Source organism: Diaphorina citri, unplaced genomic scaffold, assembly GCF_000475195.1.
Source record: "Diaphorina citri unplaced genomic scaffold, Diaci psyllid genome assembly version 1.1 scaffold1098, whole genome shotgun sequence".
Lineage (NCBI taxonomy): Eukaryota > Metazoa > Arthropoda > Insecta > Hemiptera > Psyllidae > Diaphorina > Diaphorina citri.
In genome coordinates, this window is record NW_007378527.1 from 25,243 (window position 1) to 43,294 (window position 18,052).

Genomic DNA, 18,052 nt, shown 5'->3' on the forward strand with positions numbered 1-18,052 from the left:
GGACAGAAGAAAGCCAGCTGTTCCGAGAACGAACCTTATCCTTTTCTGTGCGTTAGGTTAAATTTCGCCCCGTGCGGGAATGGAACCCGTGAACTAGCGCTGGTTAGCTTTTATCTGACGAATTTTGACATCCGCAAAAGATGAAGTGACGTCATCATGAAAAAAATATTGCCTCACTATTTCATATTCATAATTCTGTGCGTTAGGTTAAATTTCGCCCCGTGCGGGAATGGAACCCACGAAATAGCGCTGGTTAGCTTTTATTTGACGAATTTTGACTTCCGCAAAAGATGAAGTGACGTCATCATGAAAAAAATATTGCCTCACTATTTCATATTCATAACTTCCTAATCCTCACTTCCGACCTCCTTGGCCCATTCGAAAAAACGAAAACACGAAAAACAGAAAAACTTTCTTTTATCAGTAAAACTAAAACTTGCGATTGTGGAGTGATTTCTAATCAGAACGTACAAATCTAATGCGAATTCATTCAGTTTTCATTTTTCGCCATGAAAGTTCACAAGGTAACATTCTAAATTCTTGATGTAGCAACAGTTTCTAAAAAGTACCTAGTTCAAAACAGGTGTAAATAGAGGTGTTATCAAATGTTCAGCAGTACTTCAATGGACGAGCGAATTTCCATTCGAGATTCGGCCAATACGAAAAACAGAAAAACTTTCCTTTTATCAGTAAAACTTGCGATTGTGGAGTGATTTCTAATCAGAACGTACAAATCTAATGCGAATTCATTCAGTTTTCATTTTTCGCCATGAAAGTTTGAAGTTCTTGAACAAAAGCGTTCTTTTTTGAAATTTTCGCGCCACTAAAAGTTGTTTTGAAATCAGCTGATTTCACGGATTGTTTACATTCAAGGAGGTAGCGGAGAAGAGTAGGAGCATGGAAGTAGAAAAGTGAAGCCAAATAATGAATGAACGAAGTAAGTTTCAAGTTTAAACCCAAAATGAAATATTTGATCGTCTTTTAAATTGGAATTTATTTTGTTAGAGGGGACTGTAATAACGAAGGTCTCATGGTCCTGAAATCGGAGAAGGAGGACAGGACAGAAGAAAGCCAGCTGTCCCGAGAACGAAACTTATCCCTTTCTGTGCGTTAGGTTAAATTTCGCCCCGTGCGGGAATGGAACCCGTGAACTAGTGCTGGTTAGCTTTTATCTGACGAATTTTGACATCTGCAAAAGATGAAGTGACGTCATCATGAAAAAAATATTGCCTCACTATTTCATATTCATAACTTCCTAATCCTCACTTCCGACCTCCTTGGCCCATTCGAAAAAACGAAAACACGAAAAACTTTCCTTTTATCAGTAAAACTTGCGATTGTGGAGTGATTAAAGTGATTTCTAATCAGAACGTACAAATCTAATGCGAATTCATTCAGTTTTCATTTTTCGCCATGAAAGTTCACAAGGTAACATTCTAATTTCATTTTCATAAGCGGAAGGTCCTCATCGATTCTTCTGCGATAAGTCACCTATTCGCGGTTGGCTCGCGGTATCTGCGGTTGTTCGCGGTATTCGCGGATTGTTCGCGGTATTCGCGCTAAAAAGTAGTTCAAAACAGGTGTAAATAGAGGTGTTATCAAATGTTCAGCAGTACTTCAATGGACGAGCGAATTTCCATTCGAGATTCGGCCAAAAGTTTGAAGAAGTATGGAAGCACGAGTAACAATGGATTCAGGAAGCCAGAGACCTTTGTCAAACATATGATAAGCAGCTCGGACACTCTGCAGGGGATTGCGCTCAAGTATGGAGTTACGGTAAGACCGAGTCGGGTTCTATTTTGATTATGTAATAGTTTTGTAAACATTGTGGGTCTACAACACCCTAATCTCATCTAAATCATGAATTATTTGGGAAGTGGAGAGCCTCTTCAGATTTTTTTTTTTTTTAGATATCAGACTTTTTTTATGTAGAGTTGTAGAGGGAAGTCTAACGACAGAGGTCTTGTTGTCCCAAAATGTAAGAACAAACTCATCTGTTTAGGATAAAGTTTGCCATGTGAGAGAATCAAACCAGTGACTTAAGTAGTGCCTAAAAGTGCTGTCTTCAAAGCTAACTAGTCTGGTAGACCAGAAAGAAAAAGGGTAGTTATTCAGAAGCCACAACAATGAAAAGGAAAGCTCAATTTTGTGTTTAAGCTAACCCTATAACAGTGGTCACTGCTCATTTGTGAAAGATCCTTTTTGTAGCAATTTTCCATTGACATGACTGCTGAACAAGTTCCAGAAAAAGTAATGCTTATGTACTAGGCTTGAGTGAGAAAGCTAAATGTTTATTTGTCTCAGGTCTCTTAGTGGTAATCTTCTACTCGATATTATTTTATCAACGGCATTATTACAATCATTCATTGGAACTTATCATCATCATGTCACGTAATCAACATCTAGCTCACAAGTGTGATTGTGTTTGTAAACACAAAGCAAGTACAGGGAGGTGTGAAATGACCTAGGGTATGGCAGTATACAGTTCTTAACCTTGTCAATGACTAATGCAGCCCTGATTCTGATTGCACTTTGTATTTCATATTTCACAAACACTGTGATTAATTTTATTGAAGAAAAATTAAACTGAGTAATTCTTATAACTCCCTGATTAAAATGCATTGCTAAAATTTATGACTTGGTTTTAAGTACCCAACTTGAACCACCAACTAAGTACCAGGTCCTAAGTCTACCATACTATAAACTATTAACAAGGTAGATAATTTCTTCACCACTGAGTGCTGGGAATATAAGAAAAATCTTGCAAAATCTACCTAGCCATTATCTACCTACTTATGATACTCAGTTACTATGCCAAAAAAAAGGTATTCAAAAAAATAGCTTTTGTTAACATACCTACCTATGAAAAGAACTTCACTCATGGACACATTTTATTTGGCACTGTGCCCAACCCATAACACAGTCTGCAAGGAACCAGTTGTCTTTCTTCTCGTGTTGCTTGCATCACCCTCTCAACTCTGTCCCACTTCTTGAACAAATCTCTGCCACAACATACCCTGATGGGTGACCACTGACCAACTGGTGGTTTTTCCTGGCTCCACTCAGGCTTGGTGAGGTTAATGTGAGTACCCATGTAGCTTGTCACCTAATTTAGGGTCAAACCCCTGTCACTAAAAACCTTTTCAGTTATGCAATGACTTTAAACCATAACCGTTATTTATTTAAACTTTACAGTGACATTTTGTCAAGTTAAAATCATGAACACAGCCCTGATCTGATTTTACAAGTCTCTTTCACAAAAGCTCTATTTTGCCTATTTTTAATTTTGATAAAATTTAGCCACAAGGCCATTTGCAATTTTTATGTTTCCATTCTAAAAACCATCTTATCTATTTAAAGAGTTTTTTTTTTTTTTTTTCAAACATGACAGTGCAAGACAGTGCACTTAGCCAAAGTCCAACTTATTCCCTCAGTTCCTCTCTACTCCATGTTTGACTGTAGTAGCTCATTGATCAAATGATTTCTCTCAGTTTCTCTCCCCAGTTCCAACTTATTCATGTTTGACTGTAGTACCTATTGATCACATTTATCTACCAACTCTCTATTTATTTTATCAGTGCATAGTGGCTAACATAACCCATCACATGGTTGTTATTTCTGATAAGAGGTTTGTTGTTGCTAGAACTTAACACTGATTCAATCTCATTAGGACTTAACTACTTACAGGATAGTTTAGATTTTTTTTTTTTTTTTTTTTTTTTTTTTTCTTACCCCCCCCATGGATTTTGTGTTCAAGTTAACCCTATAACAGTGGTCACTGCTCATTTGTGAAAGATCCTTTTTGTAGCAATTCTCCATTGTTGTGACTGCTGAACAAGTTACAGAAAAAGTAATGCTTATGTACTAGGCTTGAGTGAGAAAGCTAAATGTTTATTTGCCTCAGGTCTCTTAGTGGTAATCTTCTACTCAATATTATTTTATCAACGGCATTATTACAATCATTCATTGGAACTTATCATCATCATGTCACGTAATCAACATCTAGCTCACAAGTGTGATTGTGTTTGTAAACACAACGCAAGTACAGGGAGGTGTGAAATGACCTAGGGTATGGCAGTATACAGTTCTTAACCTTGTCAATGACTAATGCAGCCCTGATTCTGATTGCACTTTGTATTTCATATTTCACAAACACTGTGATTAATTTTATTGAAGAAAAATTAAACTGAGTAATTCTTATAACTCCCTGATTAAAATGCATTGCTAAAATTTATGACTTGGTTTTAAGTACCAGTAGGTATACAGTTCTTAACCTTGTCAATTACTAATGCAGCCCTGATTCTGTTTGCACTTTGTATTTCATATTTCACAAACACTGTGATTAGTTTTATTGAAGAAAAATTAAACTGAGTAATTCTTATAACTCCCTGATTAAAATGCATTGCTAAAATTTATGACTTGGTTTTAAGTACCCAACTTGAACCACCAACTAAGTACCAGGTCCTAAGTCTACCATACTATAAACTATTAACAAGGTAGATAATTTCTTCACCACTGAGTGCTGGGAATATAAGAAAAATCTTGCAAAATCTACCTAGCCATTATCTACCTACTTATGATACTCAGTTACTATGCCAAAAAAAAGGTATTCAAAAAAATAGCTTTTGTTAACATACCTACCTATGAAAAGAACTTCACTCATGGACACATTTTATTTGGCACTGTGCCCAACCCATAACACAGTCTGCAAGAAACCAGTTGTCTTTTTTCTCGTGTTTGGCACTGTGCCCAACCCATAACACAGTCTGCAAGGAACCAGTTGTCTTTCTTCTCGTGTTGCTTGCATCACCCTCTCACCTCTGTCCCACTTCTTGAACAAATCTCTGCCTCAACATACCCTGATGGGTGACCACTGACCAACTGGTGGTTTTTCCTGGCTCCACTCGGGCTTGGTGAGGTTAATGTGAGTACCCATGTTGCTTGTCACCTAATTTAGGGTCAAACCCCTGTCACTAAAAACCTTTTCAGTTATACCTTCTCGTGTTGCTTGCATCACCCTCTCAACTCTGTCCCACTTCTTGAACAAATCTCTGCCACAACATACCCTGATGGGTGACCACTGACCAACTGGTGGTTTTTCCTGGCTCCACTCAGGCTTGGTGAGGTTAATGTGAGTACCCATGTAGCTTGTCACCTAATTTAGGGTCAAACCCCTGTCACTAAAAACCTTTTCAGTTATGCAATGACTTTAAACCATAACCGTTATTTATTTAAACTTTACAGTGACATTTTGTCAAGTTAAAATCATGAACACAGCCCTGATCTGATTTTACAAGTCTCTTTCACAAAAGCTCTATTTTGCCTATTTTTAATTTTGATAAAATTTAGCCACAAGGCCATTTGCAATTTTTATGTTTCCATTCTAAAAACCATCTTATCTATTTAAAGAGTTTTTTTTTTTTTTTTTCGACATTTTTTCCGAACCACAAAGTGGACCGGGCTCTACCTGCCCTATTTCGAAAGTCTAACTAAAGCACCCCTATCTCTGTTTTTTGGGACATAACATAAGTACCGGACTCCGCACACAGGAATTTCGTCAGAAAAGACCCCCATTTCAATGTAATGTAAAAATCTAAATTCCTATTCTAAATCTAAATCTATTATCTCCGTTTCCACTTCCAGATTTCGACCGCAGGACGACGACTGTATATTCCTCTCCAAGAGGAAACCCCAGTCCCGCCGAAAACAGGCCGAAGCTCAGGCCACCGCCCTGACGGAACTGCCCAGCGTTGTAACTCAGGGGTCGCGGGTTCGAACCTGATAAAGCTGAGTATGCGGACTCTTTAGAGGTGCTGCAGGTGAATTTTAGAGAAACTGGGGAGGTTGAAATATACCAGTGAGGGTTTCATTACAAATTTTCATCAGTAAATAGGTTTCTTCAAATTAAATTGATACCAAGGGCCAGGCATTGCCTAAACCCTTGACAAATGGAGTGTGCCTGAAGGCATGTGATGTGTTCCAATCCACTCGACCCCATATGATGTGTTCCACAGGGTACTTCTAGGTTCCATCAAGGCCAGGGTATAGCAGCTTGGGCAGGGGAAAAAATACTGGTCACAATAGATCTACAGAGGTCGCACGAATTGTAAGAGGAAAAGAAGACCCCCCACCCCTACCACCCTGAACTTTGAGGGTCATGTTATCCTTCATTATGTATTATGTGGGTCATGTTAGTTCACCATAGTGGAGAGTCATGTTAGTTCACTATAGTGGCTCATGTCATCTAGAAAGGGGGTCATGTTACATCTCACTATGATGGTCATGTTACTTCCTTAGTGAGGGTCATGTTACCTCACAATGTAGGTCACATTACCCCCACAGTTTAGGACGGAGGGAGGGAAGGGGGGGTCATATTATCCAAAATGGCATTATCTGTGATTTAAAATGTTGATTCACGTGTGAATGTAGGTAGGTAAGTAAGTGAATCAATTGGTCACGGGTACTATTCCGCCCAGGGCAAATTTTATCCTAAACCTAACTTTATTACTTCATTTGTGCTTCCTTTACAATCATTTTAGGTACATCTTTCAAAAATCATTTTACACTGGTAAAGCCGCCACTGGTCGCTACCTACTCGATTCAAGAAGCTACTTAATTGTCCTCACGAGGCTGAGTACATCCCGAACTCCAAGTACAGAGCCAAAAAAACTTCGACCAGCCAGCCTAGTTAGCTTAGTTGGTAGTGTGTCTGCCTTGTAAGCGCTAGCCCGCGGGCTCGATTCCCGACCGGGGCGGATTTTATCCTGATGGGATAGTGTTCGTTCTCGGAACGGCTGGCTTTCTCCTATCCTGTTTTCCTTCTCTCTTCGATTTCGGAACGATAAGACCATAGCAGTTACAGTTCTTTCTGTCAAACCTTAGAAAAAAAAAGAAAAACTTGGACCCCGTCGGGAATTGAACCCGGGACCTCCGGCGTTTCTTTCACACCATCTTATCTTATGTTGGTTTATCAGAGTTTTTTTTATGGCTTTCTATCAAGTGGCAAGGTTCTCCTAGAGGAGCTCTTCCACCCAACCACTAAATTTAAATTTTCTTTCACTGTGAGCCTTTAAAATATTTCACCAGGGAGGTCTTGAGGGTATGACTTTCTTTCAAGTGGCAGGGTTCTCCTGGAGGAGCTCTTCCACCCAACCACTAAATTTAAATTGCCCTTCACTGTGAGCCTTTAAAATATTTCACCAGGGAGGTCTTGAATGCCCCTAGACTTTGTGAGTCTCTTATATCCCTATGAAGAGAATTCTTTCACGCTCTTATCTTATCCCTTTTTCTTTCTTTCTTTTTTTTTAAAAAAAAAATTTAGGTTTTGGATTTGGATTTTTATTCTTTTTATAGGTAGATTATATTGTATGTAACTTAGTTAGTAAAGGGTCCGCCCGTATGTTGTATGAAATAAATAAATCCTATTTCAAACCATTTTCTCTTCCACAGACAGAACAAATCCGGCGCACCAACCGCCTGTGGGCGAACGACAGTCTGTTCCTCCGGGAATCTCTCCTGATTCCCGTCCCCCTGGACCGGGACTCCCTAATGACGTCACCGACCGTATTTCAAACCATTTTCTCTTCCACAGACAGAACAAATCCGGCGTACCAACCGGCTGTGGGCGAACGACAGTCTGTTCCTCCGGGAATCTCTCCTGATTCCCGTCCCCCTGGACCGGGACTCCCTAATGACGTCACCGACCGACGTTTCCCTGTTTGACATTTCCGAGTGTAGTCAATTCGTGAACTCGACGACCGACGACATTAGCGCTGCGGACGGCGTGACGGCGGGTTCGAGTACTAATCCGTCCCGGTCCGGCTCGTTTCGATCCGACTCGGGAACGTCAGGTGAGTGACCGGGAATGCCGGGAATTTTAGATAGAGCCGAGAACGTTAGGTGAGTGCCGGGAATTTTAGATAGAGCAGGGTGTCTACCAGACTGGAAAATCGGGAATTGTCAGGGAATTTCACGGAGACTGGAAAAGTCAGGGAATTGTCAGGGAATTTCTCAATATTTAATCCCAGGGACAACTTTCACTATATGTAGTAAAATCAATAAATATTATAATTATACTCCCTATAGGAGGGGATTAGGGACTGACTCATTAGCTGAGTAGTTCACTAAAAAAGAGTAGTTCTTTTCTATAACTCACTCACTAGGTATTTAATTTACACTTGTCTAAATAAATCTAATACTATAATGTAAAAGAATATAACCTACCTTTTTTTTTTAAGAGGTTCTGTGGCGCTGTAATTTTGTGTTATATAGAAACGTATTGGGGAGGGGGGGAATAAACAATACTCGTCTTGTATGTACTTGTAATGAATTTGATGGCAGGATGGCACATTCGTTCTCTTTTGACAAAATTTTTGATGGCGAATTCGAGGAAATCAGGCTGTATCTCGCAAATTATTGGTGTAAAAAAAAAGTAGATATAACTTTCGAAATTTTTTGATATTGGCTTGTGGGAATAAACAATACTCGTCTTGTATGTACTTGTAATGAATTTGATGGCAGGATGGCACATTTGTTCTCTTTTGACAAAATTTTTGATGGCGAATTCGAGGAAATCAGGCTGTATCTCGCAAATTATTGGTGTAAAAAAAAGTAGATATAACTTTCGAAATTTTTTGATATCAGGCTGTATCTCGCAAATTATTGGTGTAAAAAAAAAGTAGATATAACTTTCGAATTTTTTTGATATTGGCTTGTTACAAGCGCATGTTTCGTGAACCATCATTCCTAGAACCCTTACATGTACACCGATTGATTTCTCGTGAATTTCATCTTAAATACTCTAATGGAAACTCTTGTAGAAAAAAAAAAGAAAAAAATCATGTTGAAATTTTTGGAGATATCACAGAGAGGAGAGAGGGAGCAGAGAGAACCTTCCAGTCTGAAAGCAGAAGAGAGAATGAGCTCTGACATTTCTCGTGTTGCTTGCATCACCCTCTCACCTCTGCCTCACTTCTTGAACAAATCTCTGCCTCAACATACCCTGATGGGTAACCAACTGCTGGTTTTTCCTGTCTCCACTCAGGCTTGGTGAGGTTAATGTGAGTACCCATGTTGCTTGTCACCTAATTTAGGGTCAAACCCCTGTCACTAAAAACCTTTTCAGTTATACAATGACTTCAAACCATAACAGTTAGGTACCTACTTATTTAGGTATTTAAACTTTGCAGTGACATTTTGTTGAGTTAAAAACATTAACACAGCCCTGATCTGATTTTAAAAGTCTCTTTTACAAAAGCTCTATTTTGCCTATTTTTAATTTTGACAAAATTTAGCCACAAGGCCATTTGCAATTTTTATGTTTCCATTCTAAAAGCCATCTTATCTATTTAAAGAGGGTTTTTTTTTTTTTTTTTTTTTTTTTTCAAGTTAAAATCATGAACACAGCCCTGATCTGATTTTACAAGTCTCTTTTACTAAAGCTCTATTTTGCCTATTTTTAATTTTGATAAAATTTAGCAACAAGGCCATTTGCAATTTTTATTTTTCCATTCTAAAAGCCATCTTATCTATTTAAAAAGTTTTTAAAACATGACAGTGCAAGACAGTGCACTTACCAATTTATTGCCTCAGTTCCTCTCTACTCTATGTTTGACTGTAAGTAGTAGCTCATTGATCAAATGATTTCTCTCAATTTCTCTCCCCAGTTCCAACTTATTCATGTTTAACTGTAGTACCTATTGATCATAATTATCTACCAACTCTCTATTTATTTTATCAGTGCATAGTGGCTAACATAACACATCACATGGTTATTATTTTCTGATAAGAGGTTTGTTGTTGCTAGAACTTAACACTGATTCAATCTCATTAGGACTTAACTACAGGATGGTTTAGATTTTTTTTTTTTTTTTTTTTTTTTTTTTTTTTTTTTAGTTAGCTTGAAGGGTAGCACGTCTGCCTTGTAAGTGCTAGGTCACGGGTACTATTCCACCCAGGGCAAATTTTATCCTAAACTTTAACTTTATTACTTCCTCTGTGCTTCCTTTACAATCATTTTACATCTTTCAAAAATCATTTTACACTGGTAAAGCCGCCACTAGTCGCTACCTACGCGATTAAAGTAGCTACTTAATTGTCCTCACGAGGCTGAGTACATCCCGAACTCCAAGTACAGAGCCGAAAAAACCTCGACCAGCCAGCCTAGTTAGCTTAGTTGGTAGTGCGTCTGCCTTGTAAGCGCTAGGCCGCGGGTTCGATTCCCGCCCGGGGCGGATTAACAAACCTCTTGTAAAAAAAAATCTCTTTCCACAATTCCAGGTATTTCTAGTACGTACAACGGTGATGTGAAAGGAGGAGGAGGGCGTAGTTTAAGCAATGGAGATATCAAGTCTGGTGCTGCTAGTAATGGACATTATGATCCAGATGCTTATACGGAATTCCTAGTGAGGATTGACTGCGATATTGCCAGCACCCGGTCTCAAGTCATACAGGCACAGGGGAAAAGCGAGTGAGTATAAATCAATTAAATTGACCCAACAAAATTTTGCCAGTCTAAATAAGTTTTTTATTAATAAATAAGTTTCATATAGGTATTTGTCAAGTGAAAACATAGTACATACCTATCATTCTTTATCATGTTACTTGACATAGTAACCCATTTCCAAAAGATTGTTTTGCCAGTCTAGTTAGCTTGGAATCTCTAGGTTGCGGGTTCGATTTCCGCCAGGGGCGAACGTTATCCAAACGACACAAAATGTCCTTGTGAATTGACCCAACAAAATTTAGCCAGTCTAGTTAGCTTGGAATCTCTAGGTTGCGGGTTCGATTTCCGCAGGGGCGAACGTTATCCAAACGACACAAAATGTCCTTGTAGACAATATAATTTTAATGAGAGTGTTCCCACTGTACACGACAATTTTTTTTCCCGAACGACACAAAATGTCCTATTTCTAAGATTCTAAGCCATGTAATTTAAATGAGAGTGTTCCCAGTTCTCACTACACATGACAACATTTTTTCCAAACCACAAAGTGGACCGGGCTCTACCTGCCCTATCTCGAAAGTCTAAATAAAGCACCCTTATCTCTGTTTTTTGGGGACATAAGTACTGGACTCCGCACACAGGAATTTCGTCAGAAAGACCCCCATTTGAATGTAATGTAAAAATCTAAATTCCTATTCTAAATCTAAATCTCTATCTAAAGCACTATTATCTCCGTTTCCACTTCCAGATTTCGACCGCAGGACGACGACTGTATATTCCTCTCCAAGAGGAAACCGCAGTCCCGCCGAAAACAGGCCGAAGCTCAGGCCACCGCCCTGACGGAACTGCCCAGCGTTGTAACTCAGGGGTCGCGGGTTCGAACCTCGCTGCAGAAGATGCAAGAGAAGCATGACGAGCTGTTTGAATTGTAAGAGGAAAAGAAGACCCCCCTCCCCTACCACCCTGAACTTTGAGGGTCATGTTATCCTTCATTATGTGGGTCATGTTAGTTCACCATAGTGGAGGGTCATGTTAGTTCACTATAGTGGCTCATGGCATCCAGAATGATGGGGCATGTTACTCATAATAGAGATCATGTTACTTCTACAGTGAGGGTCATGTTAGCCCACAGTGCGATCATGTTACCTCACTTTGGGGGTCATCTTAGTTCATCATAGTGGGACATGTCATCCAGAAGGGGGGGTCATGTTACCTCACAATGTAGGTCACATTACCCCCAGAGTTTAGGACGGAGGGAGGGAAGGGGGGTCATATTATCCAAAATGGCATTATCTGTGATTTAAAATGTTGATTCACGTGTGAATGTAGGTAGGTAAGTAAGTGAATCAATGGTCATGTTACATCTCACTATGAGGGTCATGTTACTTCCTTAGTGAGGGTCATGTTACCTCACAATGTAGGTCACATTACCCCCACAGTTTAGGACGGGAGGGAGGGGAGGGGGGTCATATTATCCAAAATGGCATTATCTGTGATTTAAAAATGTTGATTCACGTGTGAATGTAGGTAGGTAAGTAAGTGAATCAATGGTTGTGAAAAGAAGGGAAACCCATTTTTTCAGAAAGAAATAAGACTTTGCAGGGCTCTAAAGGTGTGTCCACACATAGTCGATTGCCATCGAGTATGTGTGGACACACCTTGAAAGCTAAATTTAACACAAACATAACAACAATATCTAATAATCAATAAACATAAAAAAATACTCACTTTTATCACATAGCTATACAAAATTTTCGATGTAATATCCATATTGCATATTTTTATTTGAGAATTTTGAGATACTCGAGTGTATCAAGTTTTAAGTCAATCACTCTGGTTAAAGTGGCTCGAGATTCGTAGGAGCTTCATCCATTCTCCAGGACTGTTCGCCCTTACACCTAAGCCTTGGAGTGGGTTTTTTGTGTATGGAGTCAAGCTATCAGCTATAGCGACTCAGGAGTCACAAAATTTGTCACATACATATCTACATGCACACAACTGTGTAGAGATCTAAAGTTAAATGACACTAATATCTAATCCCAGGGACAACTTTCACTATAATATGTAGTAAAATCAATAAATATTATAATTATACTCCTTATAGGAGGGAATTGGGAACTGACTCATTAGCTGAGTAGTTCACTAAAAAAGAGTAGTCCTTTTCTATAACTCACTCACTAGGTATTTAATTTACACTTGTCGAAATAAATCTAATACTATAATGTAAAAGAATATAACCTACCTTTTTTTTTTAAGAGGTTTAACAGAGGGAACTGTAACTGCTATGGTCTTATCGTCCCGAAAATCGAAGAGAGAAGGAGGACAGGATAGGAGAAAGCCAGCCGTTCCGAGAAAGAACATTATCCCATCAGGATAAAATCCGCCCCGGGCGGGAATCGAACCCACGGCCTAGCGCTTACAAGGCAGACGCACTACCAACTAAGCTAACTAGGCTGGCAAACCATTTTTTCTTGGAGGTTTATTAATTTTATTACCTACCTATTTTTTATAATTTCATTATTATTAGCATTTAGCCAGAAGCGATAGCATCACGTTGAATGCACCAGTTCCTGGAGGATCACTGATGCTAAGCCAGCCTAAAATTTCAGCCAATTAGATGGCGTCTTTCAAGAGGTCATCTTAAACCGAGATTAAAATCAAGGAATTCTAGCGACTTTATAAATAAAGAGGTCAGCCTAGTTAGCTTAGTTGGTAGTACGTCTGCCTTGTAAGCGCTAGGCCGCGGGTTCAATTCCCACCCATACTTATGGTTCATCCATTTGAATATGGCAGCAAGGATTCATCTAAAAAGTAGGCTACGTTGCCAAACGTGTCAAAGGTTCAACGGTAGAATATCTTTAAAGGAGGAAGGTACATTGCACAGTGCTTCCTCCCACAATGATACTTTTTTTTTTATGCCGATGGTATTCAGTATTCGTAATGATTTATGTATTCCTATAAAAAGTAACGAAAAGATGATTTCTTACTAGAATTGAATAATAATAAATTGTTTATTATTATTTTATTTCATTTTTTGAACAAAGACTTTGTTTGGACTGCTCAAGTAAAGGGAAAGGGACTTTTCAGTCTCATTTTGGCAGTATATTGCTCTAAATAAAATAATTAATTGATAACATTGCTCTAAATAAAATAATTAATTACTAAAAAACTGAAATTAGAACAACACGATGTCTACTAAATCCAGATAGGTAATGATAATGAATGATCACAAACATACCAAATTGCATAATAAGTACCCGATGCGAGTATTAAAAATAGATACCATCTTTACCTGTTCTAGAATTCAACCTCTTGGACTTGACCCTCAAAAAAAAGGTTACAGATCGAAGCTACCTCTGCTTTTTAAAAGAGAGAGTTTATAAAAATAGACCTTTACCTTAATTGCAACAATGCAAGGAGTTCTCGCATTCTGATTGGTTCTTTCATTTTGGGTCGATGACTCCTTGCTGCCATATTCAAATGGATGAACCATAGTTCATTTATTCCCTCTCGATAGTTGAAGCCCGAATCCCACCATAAACTCAAGATGAATAGAATAGAATATACCTTGTTTATCCTGTTGGGATAGGACTGCAAAGTCCCTTTACCCCCGCAGTCTAAACAAAGTCTTGTATATTTGACATTTTTTTGGGGAACTCATGGAAAAAGCGTAGAGATTTTTCATTCAGCCCTCTTTGGGCAGAATAAACAAGGTAAAATGGAATATTCTATTTAATCACCTCTAAAATAGTTGTCCGTCCTGAACAGTGCCCTAAATCACCAAAGTATGGAAAAGTATCTTACAAGTGTAATAGCCAATGGAAAAGCAGAATTTTGAATAAAAAAAAATCTGTTGTGACGCAGTGGGAATAGGGTGGAATATCTTGAAAAAGTAGACTGGAAATTTGGAAAAAATGGACTGGAAAACCGCGAAAAATCAGGGAATTTTATTTTTCCATTTTGTTAGACACCCTGATAGAGTCGGGAATGTCAGGTGAGGGCTGGAAAATTTAGAAAGAGCCAGGAATTTTAGATCGGTCTGGGAATTTTAGAACGGGCCGGGAAGCGAACGTCAAGAGTTTGAAGCGATTCTCGGCCTATATGGACTGCTCAATTGCAAGGATCTCTGGGTTTAAATTTTCACTAGGTTTAACTTTTGAATTAAGCAATGTGATTAGCTAAAATCTTTGAAAGAAACCAATCAGATTATTTAATCATAGATTTGCCAGCCTAGTTAGCTTAGTTGGTAGGGCGTCTGCCTTGTACGCGCTAGGCCGCAGGTTCGATTCCTGCCCGGGGCGGATTTTATCCTGAACGAATAATGTTCGTTCTCGGAACGGCTTTCTCCTATTGTCTTCTTTTTTTCTAATTAAGCAAGGTCTTTTGTAAACACTATGTATTGTATTATGTTAATCCCATAAAATACACGAGACCTTATTTAGACTGATGGGGTAAAAGGACTTTTTAGTCTCATTCGAGTACAATCGAGGATAGAAAGAATAGATATTCTATTCTATTCTATTCTTTCTATCCTCGATTTCGGGCCGATAAAACCTTAGCAGTTACAGTTCCGTCTAACAAACCTCTTGTAAAAAAAAAAAAAAAAAAAAAAAAAAAAAAAAATTTTTTCCCACCTATTGTCTTCTTTTTCTAATCAAGCAAGGTCTTTTGTAAACACTATGTATTGTATTATGTTAATCCCATAAAATACACGAGACCTTGTTTAGACTGATGGGGTAAAAGGACTTTTTAGTCTCATTCGAGTACGATAAACAAGGTATATTCTATTCTATTCCTTCTATCCTCGATTTCGGGACGATAAGACCTTAACAGTTAGAAGTCCGTCTAGCAAACCACTTGTTAAAAAAATCTCTTTCCACAATTCCAGGTATTTCTAGTACGTACAACGGTGATATGAAAGGAGGAGGGCGTAGTTTAAGCAATGGAGATATCAAGTCTGGTGCTGCTGGTGCTTCTAGTAATGGACATTATGATCCAGATGCTTATACGGAATTCCTAGTGAGGATTGACTGCGATATTGCCAGCACCCGGTCCCAAGTCATCTCTAGTAATGGACATTATGATCCAGATGCTTATACGGAATTCCTAGTGAGATTTCCCTATGCTAACTCCCTATATCTTCTCATTCCAGGTATTTCTAGTACGTACAACGGTGATATGAAAGGAGGAGGGCGTAGTTTAAGCAATGGAGATATCAAGTCTGGTGCTGCTGGTGCTTCTAGTAATGGACATTATGATCCAGATGCTTATACGGAATTCCTAGTGAGAATTGACTGCGATATTGCCAGCACTCGGTCCCAAGTCATACAGGCACAGGGGAAAAGCGAGTGAGTATAAATCATTTTTTTTTTTTTTTTTTTTTTTTTTTTTTTTTTAAAGGAAGTTCCCCCCCCTTTTTTTTTTTTTAAAAAAGGAAAAAATCTTTGTGTACTTCGATGGCCAATATTTAAAGGGGTTACTTTCTAGTGTTCTCGTATTGACACAGTTGTTGAGCCATCTCCTAAATGGGAAGTTTTTTTTTTTGTTTTTTAAAAGATGAGTGTTCCACCGCCGTTTTTATTTCGTAGCAATGAAACAACTGCTACATTAGACGCATGTGGCCTGTGTCGTAGCATGCCCATCCCGTAGTATGCCTCTCATCAGATGGGCGAGAAGAGACACAATACTTCCCATTTAGGTGCTGGGTCAACACGAGAACACCAGAAAGTAACCCCTTGAAATATTTGCAATCGAAAAACGAGTATAAATTTTTGTCGATGGTGGGATTCGAACCCGGGACCTTCTGCATGGCAAGCAAGCGCGTCACCACTGGACCAACCGAGCCCCCAATTGAATTGACCCAACAAAATTTAGCCAGTCTAGTTAGCTTGGAATCTCTAGGTTGCGGGTTCGATTTCCGCCAGGGGCGAACGTTATCCAAACGACACAAAATGTCCTTGTAGACAACATAATTTTAATGAGAGTGTTCCCACTGTACACGACAATTTTTTTCCCCCCCGAACGACACAAAATGTCCTATTTCTAAGATTCCACATGACACGACATTTTTTCCGAACCACAAAGTGGACCGGGCTCTACCTGCCCTATTTCGAAAGTCTAAACAAAACACCCTTATCTCTGTTTTTTGGGGACATAAGTACTGGACTCCGCACACAAGAATTTCGTCAGAAAAGAACCCCATTTCAATGTAATGTAAAAATCTAAATTCCTATTCTAAATCTCTATCTAAAGCACTATTATCTCCGTTTCCACTTCCAGATTTCGACCGCAGGACGACGACTGTATATTCCTCTCCAAGAGGAAACCGCAGTCCCGCCGAAAACAGGCCGAAGCTCAGGCCACCGCCCTGACGGAACTGCCCAGCGTTGTAACTCAGGGGTCGCGGGTTCGAACCTCGCTGCAGAAGATGCAAGAGAAGCATGACGAGCTGTTCGAATTGTAAGAGGAAAAGAAGACCCCCCACCCCTACCACCCTGAACTTTGAGGGTCATGTTATCCTTCATTATGTATTATGTGGGTCATGTTAGTTCACCATAGTGGAGAGTCATGTTAGTTCACTATAGTGGCTCATGTCATCTAGAAAGGGGGTCATGTTACATCTCACTATGATGGTCATGTTACTTCCTTAGTGAGGGTCATGTTACCTCACAATGTAGGTCACATTACCCCCACAGTTTAGGACGGAGGGAGGGAAGGGGGGGTCATATTATCCAAAATGGCATTATCTGTGATTTAAAATGTTGATTCACGTGTGAATGTAGGTAGGTAAGTAAGTGAATCAATGGTTGTGAAAAGAAGGGAAACCCATTTTTTCAGAAAGAAATAAGACTTTGCAGGGCTCTAAAGGTGTGTCCACACATAGTCGATTGCCATCGAGTATGTGTGGACACACCTTGAAAGCTAAATTTAACACAAACATAACAACAATATCTAATAATAAATAAACATAAAAAAATACTCACTTTTATCACATAGCTATACAAAATTTTCGATATAATATCCATATTGCATATTTTTATTTGAGAATTTTTGAGATACTCGAGTGTATCAAGTTTTAAGTCAATCACTCTGGTTAAAGTGGCTCATGATTCTTAGAAGCTTCATCCATTCTCTAGGACTGTTCGCCCTTACATCTAAGCCTTGGAGTGGGCTTTTTGTGTATTGGAGTCAAGCTATCAGCTATAGCGACTCAGGAGTTGCAAAATTTGTCACATACATATCTACATGCACACAACTGTATGAATAGAGATCTAAAGTTAAATGACACTAATATCTAATCCCAGGGACAACTTTCACTATAATATGTAGTAAAATCAATAAATATTATAATTGAGTGCCAGTTTGATCCTTATATCTTTTTTTTAGTCCTACAAAAGGAAACAAATGAAGGAGGAAATACATGATGTCGTGTCAGTCTGGGCCCTATAAAATTTTGCGCCGGCAAAGAATTTTTAAATATTGGAGATCCGGATGTCAACCACACGCAACGTTGTTTAACTTCAGTGATCAATCGGGAACTGATATATTTCCTGTCGCCGCGGGCTAAGGCCAGCCACTATCAGGTAGACCTGACCAGGTGTACCTGAT

General features: G+C 38.9%; 1 protein-coding gene across 1 annotated transcript; it reads left to right on the top strand.

Annotated features, from left to right (window-relative positions):
* The first annotated feature begins 402 nt into the window (after positions 1 to 402).
* Positions 403 to 17,751, top strand: LOC103514179. Its single transcript, XM_026827223.1, has 7 exons — positions 403 to 565; positions 1,567 to 1,776; positions 7,592 to 7,850; positions 10,279 to 10,468; positions 11,193 to 11,374; positions 15,333 to 15,792; positions 16,724 to 17,751. Exons 2-7 carry the CDS (start codon positions 1,603 to 1,605, stop codon positions 16,905 to 16,907), a joined length of 1,449 nt encoding a protein of 482 aa, XP_026683024.1. The 5' UTR covers positions 403 to 565; positions 1,567 to 1,602; the 3' UTR covers positions 16,908 to 17,751.
* The last annotated feature ends 301 nt before the right edge of the window (positions 17,752 to 18,052 follow it).

What these genes read in the sequence shown, in the direction of transcription:
- LOC103514179 (XM_026827223.1), top strand. Translation starts at nt 1,603, where the DNA reads ATGTTCAGCAGTACTTCAATGGACGAGCGAATTTCCATTCGAGATTCG. An exon ending in ATCCGACTCGGGAACGTCAG is followed by an intron (nt 7,851 to 10,278) that starts GTGAGTGACCGG and finishes CCACAATTCCAG; the next exon opens with GTATTTCTAGTACGTACAAC. An exon ending in CAGGCACAGGGGAAAAGCGA is followed by an intron (nt 10,469 to 11,192) that starts GTGAGTATAAAT and finishes TTCCACTTCCAG; the next exon opens with ATTTCGACCGCAGGACGACG.